At 42.7% G+C, this 12,810-nt stretch overlaps 1 protein-coding gene across 1 annotated transcript in view; it reads right to left on the bottom strand.

Annotated features, from left to right (window-relative positions):
• The window catches only part of Ggh (gamma-glutamyl hydrolase), a 29,093-nt gene extending 16,289 nt beyond the window's left edge, over positions 1-12,804 (bottom strand). Inside the window, exons 1-3 of the mRNA XM_055603348.1 lie at positions 12,680-12,804; positions 7,567-7,681; positions 1,485-1,535 (exon numbers count right to left, since the gene is read on the bottom strand). Of these exons, the coding sequence (XP_055459323.1) occupies positions 1,485-1,535; positions 7,567-7,681; positions 12,680-12,788 (275 nt within the window). The 5' untranslated portion in view covers positions 12,789-12,804. The remainder of the gene's footprint in view (positions 1-1,484; positions 1,536-7,566; positions 7,682-12,679) is intronic.
• Between the last annotated feature and the right edge of the window lie 6 nt (positions 12,805-12,810).

Below are 12,810 nucleotides of genomic sequence, written 5' to 3'. Positions count from 1 at the left end.
AGACGCAGGTGGAGACTCAAAAGGCCTTTCTGGTCAGTTGAAGAGTCATTGCTGGTTTGTCTCCATGATGACACACTGGCCATCAGCCCAACTGCCCCAAGCTGTTCACGCCTCTCTTTGTGATACTACTTCAGATTCTCCAACAGGGTCAGAGGGATGAAGTGATTCAAACATGTATCTGAAGAGTTCTTCCAATGCACTTTGGCCTGGATTTATTTGCCTTTATCTTTACCAAATACTTTGAACCTACTGGGTATGGTACACATTTTCCTAAACTGACCCAGTTGTACAAGAAATAGTTATTGATCCAAACTGAGACAACAGTAAAATTTATTTTTGAATATCACTGCTTCCTACCCTACCCCTAATCAGAAGCAGCTACTGCTAAAATCTGCCTGCTGATAACAGAAACACCAGCAAAAAGAAGGCACCATGGGTGCCACTGTGTGCCCTGAACACCAGAAAGCAGCAGTTTTTCTGTTTTGTTTTTGTGCCTTGCTTTTTTATAACACTGTTGGCACAAGAACAGTGCTTCAAAACAGCATCTACAAACATCTGCGGTTTGAAACTCCTGCATAAGGTACTATTAGATATTCATATTATTAAACACATACAATGATCTCACTGAAATCATTCCCACCCCCACCTACACAGCAGCTTCTACAGTCTGGGACTTTCTGGACAATTGCTTATGATTGGGACTAAGTCTACTCCAAAGTCTGTGCAAGTATTTGTTTATAAGATAAATTTCAAGCTCCCAGAAAAGAATATTTCAAATTCAGAATGCTTGTTTCTTCCCTCTTCCTCACAGTGTATTAGCAAGTTGTCTGACTTCTGCCAACTTGGTTCTAGATTTCTATAATTATACTTTCTCAAGTTAAGAGCAATAATGGGTGTTTTTCATGTGATTTCAAATCCTGATCTGTGGTCTAACTACTCACATATTTTATGGTGAAGCAGGAAAGCGTGTTTTTTTTTTCTTCCTAAGTTCTATTCAAATTACCTTGGAAATAATAAACAGTCTGTAACTTCAAACATAGGGCTTGGAAACTTCAAAATATTTAAGCACTGAAACAAAGATTAAGTTAAAATATAGCAATTACGTTTTTCCTAACTTGCTTCCTATTCAGTATTAGGATTGAAGCTAGAGCATTGTGTGAGCCAGGCTCTACCACTGAGCCGCACTCAGCTCTGATTTTTCCTTTCTTCCTCAGGCTGGTGACTTTCTGCTGTCTGCCTCCCAGGGAACTGCAGTTACAGTCCGGGCTTAAGGTCCAAGACCTCGCCCTGCCTCCCACACTCCACTGGAGCTTTTCACGTTCTTTCAAAACATTTCAACAAAAGCACTTGACACATTATCATCAGACAACTTTTACGAGAGCTCTGTAAAAACATACAGTACTTATATGTACATTTTGCAAAACTTTGATATGTACACATGGAAACGTTGTATTAAGAGTTGATATGGTATCAAGACCACTTACCCATTAATAGATTTGAAAAGTTCTGTATACTCTATATGTGTAAGATCAAGCCTGAAAACAAGAACAATTTTATCAGTAAAACTCAGTTCTGAAGTCGAAGGAAAGCATTAACATTCAAATGAGTCACCGCACTCCTTTTTAAACACCAACTGGAAGGTTAACTATCTGAGGTGCTGCACATTGAATCTAAGGCTTTGCACACTCAGCGCAAGTACTACAGCACTTTTGCCTAAATACCAGGGAACAGTATATCTCTACCTTAGATGTATTCTTCTCAAGCTGTGAAAATCACAAAATTATACCATAGTTAGCTGATCAGAAAGGTAAATCTGTTTTTCCAGGATTTAATGAAATTCAGTATTTTAAAGTAGATGCTAATATACCAAACACTGGACACTAGTTATATCTCTTAGCCACGAAACCTAAAAGTATTCAGCCATTTCATAGAAGGACACATTTTTTCTAAAAGTTTGATAGAGCTGGCGAGACAGTTCATCAATTCAAAGATCTTGGGCTCTTCCAGAGTTGTCCACACTTATGCCACTGTGTAACTCCAGTGCCAGGAGCTCGTCCACCCCCTTGTGGCTTCTGTGGGTATGGCACATACAGCTTTTTTAAAGAATTTTTTAATTTTAATTTTTATTACACTTTATTCACTTTGTATTCCCCCCATAAACCCCTCCCTCCTCCCCTCCCAATCCCATCTTCCCTCCCCCTTCTCCACACATGCCCCTCTCCAAGTCCACTGATAGTGAAGGTCTTCCTCTCCTTCCCTCTGATCCTAGTCTATCAGATCTCATCAGGAGTGGCTGCATTGTCTTCCTCTGTGGCCTGATAAGGCTGTTCCCCCGTCAGGGGGAGATGATCAAAGAGCAGGCCAATCAGTTCATGTCAGAGGCAGTCCCTGATCCCATTACTATGGAACCAACTTGGACACTGAACTGCCATGAGCTACATCTGTGCAGGGGTTCTAGGTTATCTCCATGCATGGTACTTGGTTGGAGTATGAGTCTCAAGAAAAACCCCTGTGCTCAGATTTATTGGTTCTGTTGCTCTCCTTGTGGAGCTCTTGTCCTCTCCAGATCTTACTATTTCCCACTTCTTTCATAAGATTCCCTGCACTCTGCCCAACAGTTAGCCATAAATCTCAGCATCTGCTTTAATAGTCTGCAGGGCAGAGCCTTTCAGAGGCCCTTGTGGCAGGCTCCTAACTTGTTCCCTCTTTTCTCCTTTTTCTGATGTCCATTCTCTTTGCCTTCCTTTCAGTTTACCTACAGGCAGACTGGAAAAATGGAAACAATATGAATGGACACAAAATCCTATCGTCTCATTCCTTCCAACCAGCTGCAAAGGTCTGATTACTACCACACTTAAACTCCAGGACAATCCAGATCTAATGACACACCGCACAGGGACCGGCTCAATTAATTATTCTGAAGCATCTAGATCAAGCACCCTTACAAGGATTTCCCAGCAACTGCTATGATACTGGAGTTTTTATCTCTTTTTTTCTAGAGATAAAAAACCCAAAGAAACTAATCCATGACAACCACTACAACCTTTGCTTCATAGTGTGATGTCTGTAAAAAAGTGTGTGAAATCCTGCAATAACTCTGCAATAATTGAACAGCCTACTATTTCTATAAGACACACACACCCTCTCCATACACACATCCATAAAAGTTTACAATCTTTACTAGAATACACATATTTCTGCCCCAGGAAAAAGATAGAGGAGGACATAGGTCAATTTAGAGCATGGCTCCTGTTGTTGCTAAGTAAGCTCTACTTCCTCCAGCTCTCCTCTAAGTCCAGCAAGCTCAGAATCCACATGAGTTGTTCAGAAATTCACAGTAAACATCTCTCGGGCACAGAGCCACAAAGCATTCAGTGAGACTGCTGCAGACTGACTAAGCTGACAGGTGACTCATATCAGAGTGTTGAAGGCAGAATGTGAATGCACATGTTCTCAGCATCCTGCCAATGCAATCTCCTCAGGTCGTCCCAGCAACCTCAAACCTTCCTCATGCTCCAGGAGAAGCCGCACAGCATAACTGCTGACCAGCTAAATAAGCAGGCACTGTGGCATTTGTGACTGTAGGTTTTAACCCTGTATCTCACTACTAATAGGGCACATAACTGCTGACGGTGGCTTGAAGATTCCTATTTCAAGAAAATGCCAGGAAATATAATCCATGATTTGAACACAGACGGCATCTGCTTATTGTCAGATGTTCTTTTTTTAATTTTTTTAATTTTATTTTTAATTTCTTAACACAAAACCTCCTGTTGGTTTGCCCACTAGAACTATACAGTTAACAGCCTATTGCTGAAGACACCGTTACTCTTTAAATGCAGGATAGAGAGAAATCAAGCTGGAAGTTAGCTGAAAGCTTATCCACTGCTGGTTAGCTTTCATACTGCTAGAAGATAGTATGCAGGTAGCTAGAGAAGAAAAACCAAACCCAGTTGAGAACCTTATGTACTACAAAAACAGCCTGCCAGGCAGCATGTGTCGACTGGTGCAATCATGGCATGGTTGATTTGGAGATAGCCAAATGCTTTCTAATTAGATATGATGCTTTCATAAAGTTCATACTTGGTACCACACACGAGGCCAAAGGTCCATGGCTGGGAGATCATAGGCCCTAGGTGTAAACCTTCTTCTTTTGTTTTACTAAATGGACATATTGCCAAAGTGTCCCCTAAATATCTGTTTGTGCCTACAGACCAACACTGCTCTCAGTCTTTTTATAGTAAATGGTAATAAATGAAGAGACTCATGACCAATCCAGGTGATAAGAATGAGTGACTGCTGCACACCCAGCTGTGAACAGGATATTGCTATCACTCCCCACACCTCCAAAGCTCAGGGAAAGGCTGCCTTCTAGGAATGGCATGGCTGCTGTGCCCGTGAATTCACAGCAGCTGCAGCTGTCTGCTCAGAGCCTGCACAAGCCTGGGCTAATGAACATTCAGTTAAGGACAGAAAGGGCCTCTTAGGGTCTCATCCTTTCCCTGGGAACTACTGGCAGGTACAGTCGCCTAGGGACAGGAAGTCACTGTCTTCAGTGGTGTGGCTACTACTGAGTTGTCCAGTGGCCAGTGGCAAGCTCCACAGAATGTCCACACTGGTTAACTCAGAGGGTTACAAAACAAAAACAGAAAAGACGTGAATATTGGAGGAGGGTTCACTTTGATCAGAGGGCAGTTCGCAAGGGTGGAAGATAGGAAAGCATAAGGCTGCTTAAGACATCATACAGGGTGGTTGCAGGACACAAGGAAATAGTCTTGAGCCCACCAGGAAACCCTAGCTTTCCTAGTACAGGAAGATGCTATGCCCGCTGCTGGGGTAGAGAAGGCACCAATGCTCTTACCTAGCACTAGACCCTCATGATGAAATACAGATGTGCCGAGAAAGAGGCTCCCGCTGGCCCAACAGTGGCCAGACTGCCTGTGAGAATAGCCAAGCACAAAACTTGCACAAGGTCAAGCCAGTTTAAAAACTTCTGGTGGATATGAGGGCCTACCCCTCGCTGGGGAGTTACTAACAATTGATGGCTGCTGGGAGAGGAAGGTTAATTTTTCTCCTGGGATACAGCCACTGGTGGTTTGCCTATGCCCCAATGGATATGGATATAAGCAGCTAATTAGACACACTGGCTGAAAAATAAATATTTTTAATGGGCATGAAGTTGAAGGGGAGATGTGTTTGGGGTAGGAGGTAGTACTAGAGGGAGGTGGAGGGGAGAGTGAGTAAGAACAAGATGCATTGTACACATATATGATATTTTCAGAGAATAAATTTAAAATACTATTTTTAAAAAGTATAGGCATGAGTGTGATCATAATATAGTATCCTGTATGAAACTGTCAAAGAACAAAACAAAAACCAAACAAAACCCCTCTGAAAGGTTCATAAGAAATAGTTTCCTCTCTCCATAATCCAATCCAGCAATGATGGCACAAGGTTGGCTTCAGCAGCATGAAAAGCCATGAAGAGAGAAGCACTTTTCCCACTGAAGATCAGACCTACATTACTATTTTGGGGAGCCAAACCATCAGTCTTTTACATACTCTTCTGACTTGTGCATGTTAAAAAATATTTTAAATGTTTTGTACGAACTGAAATTATTCTTAAAATAGACTCTGCTGGCTCAGGCTGCTGGGTTCTACCTTTCAGGAACCCTGTGTTTTCCAACAGCCCAACCGTACAAAATGGCAACCTGAAAGCACCAAGTCCTGGGAAAGAAGGTACCCAGAAGAGCAGGGTGAAACCAACGTCAAGCAGCAGCCACAGCACAATTCTACCCAGGTCTCTTGTGGACCTTCTTCTCCACTCTGCACCAACAAGTTGCCCCAGCAACCAAGTTCACAGTAATGCTGCAAGAGTCTCCTCATTTTACACGTAGGATTTCCCTCCTATAGATTACACTGTTTCTATAGGATCACATGATTCCAATTTCAAGCAATAAGTTTCTAAGTGAACTCTAATACCAAAGTTGGAGTTTAGCCTACGTGCTGTCAACCAGGTTTTCAGCTGATTGACATAAATGCTAATATTCTACAGGTCATTTGGTTTCAAAACTTCCTTGGTTTCAAATTGCTCAAGCTTCCAAACTTCTCCCTATTTCTTCCTCTGCAACCTCATATTTGATGAGTCATTGTTTTTTTCTGATTTTTTTTTTAAGGACACGTACCTAGCAAGCCATAACTGCTGCTCAGTGCCACTCTCTCTTTCATTTCCCAGCCAGAACTCTCCAGAGGCCTCTGAACCCAGCTGACTGCTGCGCTGGCTCTCCCCCACGCTTGCACTAACCTCCTAAATAGCTTGCATTTAAAAGTTCCATCTTCAAAACTATGAGACACTGTGCTGGAGACCCTCAGAGACCTCTTCCTCAGATCTAAAACTTGAGTATATAATTTCATATGAGATTCAGTTCACTACTAAAAAATTAAACATTAATCTTAGGGGCACAGACAGTTAATCAAATGTGAAAGGTGTAACAAGACAATCTTTATGAATCTCAACATGAGGACTATGTTTTCGAAAAACTATAAATCATACTTACAATTTATAATATTACATTAGTAATATTATATAGAGTATAAGAAAGTCTGTAATTATTTGCAAAATAGGTTGTAATAGCTATGTTTTGTTTATAAAATTTCATAACAGCTTAGGTAAGAGTTCTAAGAGATCCTGCTGACAATGTAAGTGCTTAAAAGATTTTTGTTCATTAACCCTTTTTAAGTGAAAATGTTGATGAAATCAATCCCTTCACACTGAAAGTATGAGATTAATCATATTATTTGTACTGAGCCATATCGTTATAAATGTTAGCACCTTTATAAAGGTTTCTTTTGACTTTTATTTCTTTCTCTCTCCCTTCCTCTCTCCTCTCTCTGTCTCTGTCTCTCTCTCTCTCTCTCTGTGTGTGTGTGTGTGTGTGTGTGTGTGTGTGTGTGTATGTATGAGTGAATGTTCATTTCCTGTGTGTTGGATCTCAAAGAGCTAAAGTTACAAGTGGTTGTGAGTTGCAGGTAGCCAAACTTTTGGTCCCCCGGAAGAACATCAAGTGCACTTAACGACTGATCCATGTCTTTGACCCCAAACTTAATGCCTATAAAATTGCAATACCTGCCGTTTACTCTAAAGCAACACTAATACAGTCATTCCTGACAAGCTATACAAGATGTAAAAGCATATTCATAGTCATCTTCTAAAAAAGTCTCTCTCATTCCCTAAGTGTTCCCTTACGATAGTCCTAGGTAGAAAGCTAGCTAAATTGGATTCCCTGTTACAGTTTTTTATGGTATCTGTGAGGAGTGTCTTTTCTGGGGTGAGAGACGCTATCATGTCTTTCTCAGTGATGACAGACATCACATTGCATATTCTCAATGACATCACAGACATACAGAGCTTCATAAACAATTTAGTGGAAGACCGTAGGCAACAGATTTGTGGCTGAAATGAGATGCAATATCACAACTTTTAATGATGCAATCACAGGAAAGAATGTATTAATTTAAAGACAAAACACTAATCTTTACACGCATGGTGAAAGCCACCGAAACATACCTTACAGGTACGACTCTTGCACCTGCAGACTCTAAATACTTCACATAGGATGCAGCAATGTAGTATTTTCCTAACTGTTTCATTTCCTTCGTACGACAGTGTTGCATTAATATTCCTAAATTCAAAAGAAAAGGCTTTAGTTTCAAGCAGATGCATTTATTTCTTCCTCAGAGCTGAATCACAGCACACTACAAATGTCCCAGTTTTGCTTCTTGGTTCCCAGACCTGCATCTCCTGCAAGTCTGCCCACAGTCACTGGGAACACAGTGGAGAAGGGGGATCTGAGTTTTTACCACACCATGAATGTTTCAGAAGCCCCCAAAGTAAGTTTATCACAGCCCCAGCTTTCTGCATAGAACCTTAGACTATTCAAACACAACTCACTAAATGCATAAAGTACAAAGCCTTTTCCCACAAAGACACAGATGCACCTTGTCAGCAAAGCCAGAATAGAAATAATCTTCAGCTCCATCTTTTCTAATAATATCATAATTAAAGCAACCAGCATTTGCAAGTCCTTCCCAGACAATTAAAATCCTCTTCCTTTCTTAAGAAAACCTCCACTTACAGTTTATCCACAGAAATCGCACTGACTACTTCACCATTCCCTTGTTCATTCGATATTGTTTAATCAAACTGCATGCCAGGCACTGAACTAGGTTCTGAGGACACAATAATAAAATAAAGGGAAAAAAATCTCCATCTTGTAGGCTTTAGTACGAGGAGGTGGGAGAGGAAAGAGGTAAGACAAACAACAGAGATGTATTTTTAGGGCCAATTATGATGACTGGTGCTTGTGTTAAGAAGTCAATGAAATGGGTGTTCCATTTACAATGCCTCTTAAACAGGGTGGCAAGTCTCCCAGGGAAGATAGAACAGAATTCCAGAGGGGTGGAGCAGGGAAGGTGTAATATGACACTTAATCTAGGGCAGCAGTGAGGTGAGGCAGTGAACCACCCACCCACATTTGGAAGAAAAGCAGTTCAGAGCAAAGGAACAGTCCCATGCAAAGGTCATGAGGCAGCCTGTCACTCTGCAAAAAGTCCATCAGACTGGAAGCATGCAAGAGAAAGCAAGAAGGCAACAGTTAATGGTGCAGAGAGTGGCAAACATGCAGGGGCTACCATCTTCACTACATAGCTCAGTGGTGCTACACAAGCTCTGTGCCTTCATGTTCTGTCCATTCACCTCTCTCATCTCCCCTCATCAATGAAACCCAACATACACCCAAGCATGTCATCAGATGCTTAGCATGTGCAAAGTCTTGGGTCCATCCCTGGCCTACAAAAATTAAACGACAATAGTTGTGCTCACTAACTACCTGTGCCTCTGTGAGTATGAAGCTTTAACTGTATCAGTGGGACACACCCATCATCTATCTTAACCACATCTGTATTGTCAGCTTCTTACAATAGTTGACATGGACCACTATAAAATATCAAATGTCAAAATGTATCTAGTAAGACTGTTTCTCTCCTCCGCATTAGGTAAGGTGGTCTTCAGAATGGAAAATCGAATCTAACCAATTTCCAAAAAAAGAATACCAGGTGTCACAGGAAACAGTGATGTAAAGGCAGGAGGGGCGATGCCACCAGGAAGGCATGCAGAATCATGGAAACTAAGTGTCTGTAGCAGTAAGCTGATCCCACCATCACACCAAAGCCATTCATTTCTTCTCATTCTGAAACAAAAAGCTCAGATTGTGTGCCCTGTCCTTCAGCATGTGCCCCAAATGATGGCATTTGTACTTGGGTATCTCATAACTTCTGGGGCTTGTCTTTGAATATTCTGTGCTTCCAGAAGTAATAACTTACCTATACTTTTTATTTTTAAAATTTATTTATTTATTTTTATTAATTACAGTTTATTCACTTTATATCCCAGCTGTAGGCCCTTCACTTATCCCCCCCCAATCCCATCCTTCCTCCCTCATCTCCTCCCATGTCCCTCCCCAAGTCCAGTGATAGTCCATCTGACCCTAGCCTATCAGGTCTCATCAGGACTGGCTGCATTGTCCACTTCTGTGGCCTGCTTACCCATACTTTGTGCTCATTCAACTACATTATGCTTAATTGATTCAGGAGAGGGGACTTCAAAATGGCTAAGCAATAGGTAAAAGCACTTGCTGTTGAGTCTGAGGACCTGAGTTCAAGCCCAGGATCCACATGGAGAAAGAGAATTGACTCCTGAAGTTGTCTTTTGACCTTCATAAAAGAAAAATGTGATTGGATGTGGTTAACCAAAAGCATCATCGTTTTTTTTTTTTCCCCATATTCAACTTAGAGCAACAACAATGAATCTTCTGTCATCTTTTCTGTTCACTAGACCCACAAATGCAATTCACTACATGTTACATGATTCAACTTGAAGAATCTAACCATTAATGAAAATTGCTTTGGAAGAAGGATTCCAAATATTAGTAAGCAACCCATTTAAAAACCGGGCTACTCCATGGCAGGTCAGTCTCCAAGTGGGGTCCCTAGTAAGGGGAACAGGGACTGTCTCCGACATGAACTCAGTGGCTGGCTCTTTGATCACCTCCCCCTGAGTAGGGAGCACCCTGACCAGGCCACAGAGGAAGACAATGCAGACAGCCCTGATGAGACCTGACAGGCTAGGGTGAGAGAGAAGGGGAGGAGGACCTCCCCTATCAGTGGACTTGGAAAGGAAGGGGCAGGGAGGAGATGAGGGAGGGAGGGTGGGATTGGGAGGGAATGAGAGTGGGGCTACAGCTGGGATACAAAGTGAATAATAATTAATAAAAAAGTTATATTAAAAAAAGAGTGGCAGTGCATGCCTCTGATCTCAGCACTTGGGAGACAGAGGCAGATGGATCAGGAGTTTGAGTCTAGCCTGGGGTGCATGAGAGACCCTGCCTCTAAAACACAAAAGAGGAGAATAAGCAGCAGGCTGTTAGACAGCTGAACTTGAGCCTGTTTAAATTAAGGAAACTTGTTTCTTCAAGCACTTCAAGTAGCAATTCTGACAGTGAAGTTAAAAAAATAATATAGTTAAAGAGTGAAAAAGCAAGTTACCAGGGAGGAGAAAAAAATATGGTAAAGAAATGAAAAGCTGGGGGAACTGAGATCTGTGGTATCTTCCAAGCATAGAAGCAGAGCAGGAGTCACACACTTCAGATTGGGGAATGAAGTGCAGCAGAGTTCAGGGCGCACTGGAAGGTTATGGGTACGGCAGAGCTTGGGGAGTAAAGAACGGCTCTGATTGCTAGTAGCAAATATCAGGTGGATCTGGAGGCAAAAATAAAAGCAGGAAGAAAAGACATTTACTTAAATCCAGAGCAATGGAAGCGGTGGAAGAAACATTTCTGGTAATTTGATGCAGTGAGAAACCCACAAAGGGGCTAGAGGGATGGCTAGGTGGTTAAGAGGGGGGGGACTGCCCACAAAGAGGAGCTGTGTGCAGCCTCCAGCAACTCCAAACTGCCCGAAGAATATCCCCACCCAGCCAAGGGTGGTGGTACACACCTTTAAGCCCAGCACTGAGGAGGCAGAGGCAGGTCAGTCTCGGAGTAAAAGGCCAGTCTGGTCAACAGAGTGAGTTCTAGGACAGCCAAAAACAGGCAGAAAAAGAAGAGGAGGAGGAGGAAGAAGAGGAAGAGGAAGAGGAAGAAGAAAATTCCCACATTTTATCTCCATGGACAACTGTCCTTGAATGCACACACCTCCTCAAAGACAAACACATACACACAAAAAAAATGAAAAATAAATTTAAAGAAAACTGTAAAATCTGAGCTGTGACAAACCTGTGCTATTCCCATGCTTTATATCTACAAAAAACCTCTTCAACCATTAAAAAAGTAAACAAAACAACAAAAAAAAAAAAAAAAAAGAAACGGGCTACCTCTGAATACATAAAAAAAAGTTTCTAGTTTCTGTTTAGTGCTAAGCTTCAAGGAAGAAACACACACATATCATAATCCTACATACATCTACCCATAAATTTCTTTTGTCAAATTTTAACTACAGGCTGATTTTTCCTTGACAGGTTTTCAAATGTTTGACATGAATGCAAACCAATTTTGCCCTGTTTGAAGCACAAAAATGCCAGGGACAATCACATACTTTACTTGCAATAGAACTGACATTCAGCACTTGCATTGCTTACCTATATTTTTATTTTCAGTGTGTTGTATCTTCAACTATGTTTTCGACCAAAGCTATGTAAGTTTAACCCATGTGCAGAATTTCTGGGATAGGAAAGGCAGGGAAAATGGTGGGGACACAGGATAGGAAAAGCACCCTTCACACTGAAGTCTGACTGAATCCTCTCACCAGCCAACACTCAAGAGTAAATTAACATTTTTAATTAAATTTTTATTTTTTTACATTAATTACATTTTATTCGCTTTGCATCCCAGCTGTAGGCCCCTCTCACATTCCCTCCCAATCCCACCCTCCCTCCCTCGTTTCCTCCCATGCCCCTCTCCAAGTCCACTCATAGGGAGGTCCTCCTCCCCTTCCATCTGACCCTAGTTTTTCAGGTCTCATCAGGACTGGCTGCACTGTCCTCCTCTGGGGCCTGGCAAGGTTGCTCCTCCCGGGGGGTGGGGGTGTCAAAGAGCCAGACAAAAAGTCTTTTTCTTTTCTCTGCAATTTTCTAGGTGTTTCGCTGAAAATGACATTTACAGTAAAAGGCATATCCTAACCTTTTGTACATCCCTAGTAGCTCCTGGTTTTATCTTATCCAAGGCATCTCCGCATCCTCCCTATAATCTTAATAATCATTACGGAATAGGGGAACAGGAATAGAGTGAGATCCCGTGGAGACCTCTTGGACTATGAGGTGGAGTCACCTCTAGCTCGCACCATGCTTCCTCCTGGGCTCTGTTCTTCACCTGAGCGCCTGTCTTCCCACTTTCGACAAATCCCCGCTCGGCTTCCCACTTGCTCTTCCTGAAATGCTTTTCTGCACGGAAGCCTCCTATGCTAGGTCTGCCTGGACTGTGCTTCCTAAAAACTACGGGACGCCGTAGGCTGCTTCCAGGGCCAGGAGGTGGCGTGGAGCTGAGCCTTCATCCACACCGCGGAGCCCGCGGACCGCCCCTCCTCGACACCTGCCCGCCACCGCGGCGGGACCGCGCCGCCGTCCTTACCGATGATGGGCTTCTCGGAGGCGGGCTCCTGGGGTCTGGACAGCCCGGGGCTCGCGGACCCGCAGAGCAGCCAGGCCAGCACGCACAGCAGCCGGCCCAGGCTCGCCATCACGCCCTCGGCCGCGCCTCCG

The sequence above is a fragment of the Psammomys obesus genome, unplaced genomic scaffold (assembly GCF_907164565.1).
Source record: "Psammomys obesus unplaced genomic scaffold, mPsaObe1.curated_primary_1811, whole genome shotgun sequence".
In the NCBI taxonomy this organism is placed as follows: domain Eukaryota; kingdom Metazoa; phylum Chordata; class Mammalia; order Rodentia; family Muridae; genus Psammomys; species Psammomys obesus.
This window is presented reverse-complemented; position numbering and strand designations above follow the sequence as displayed.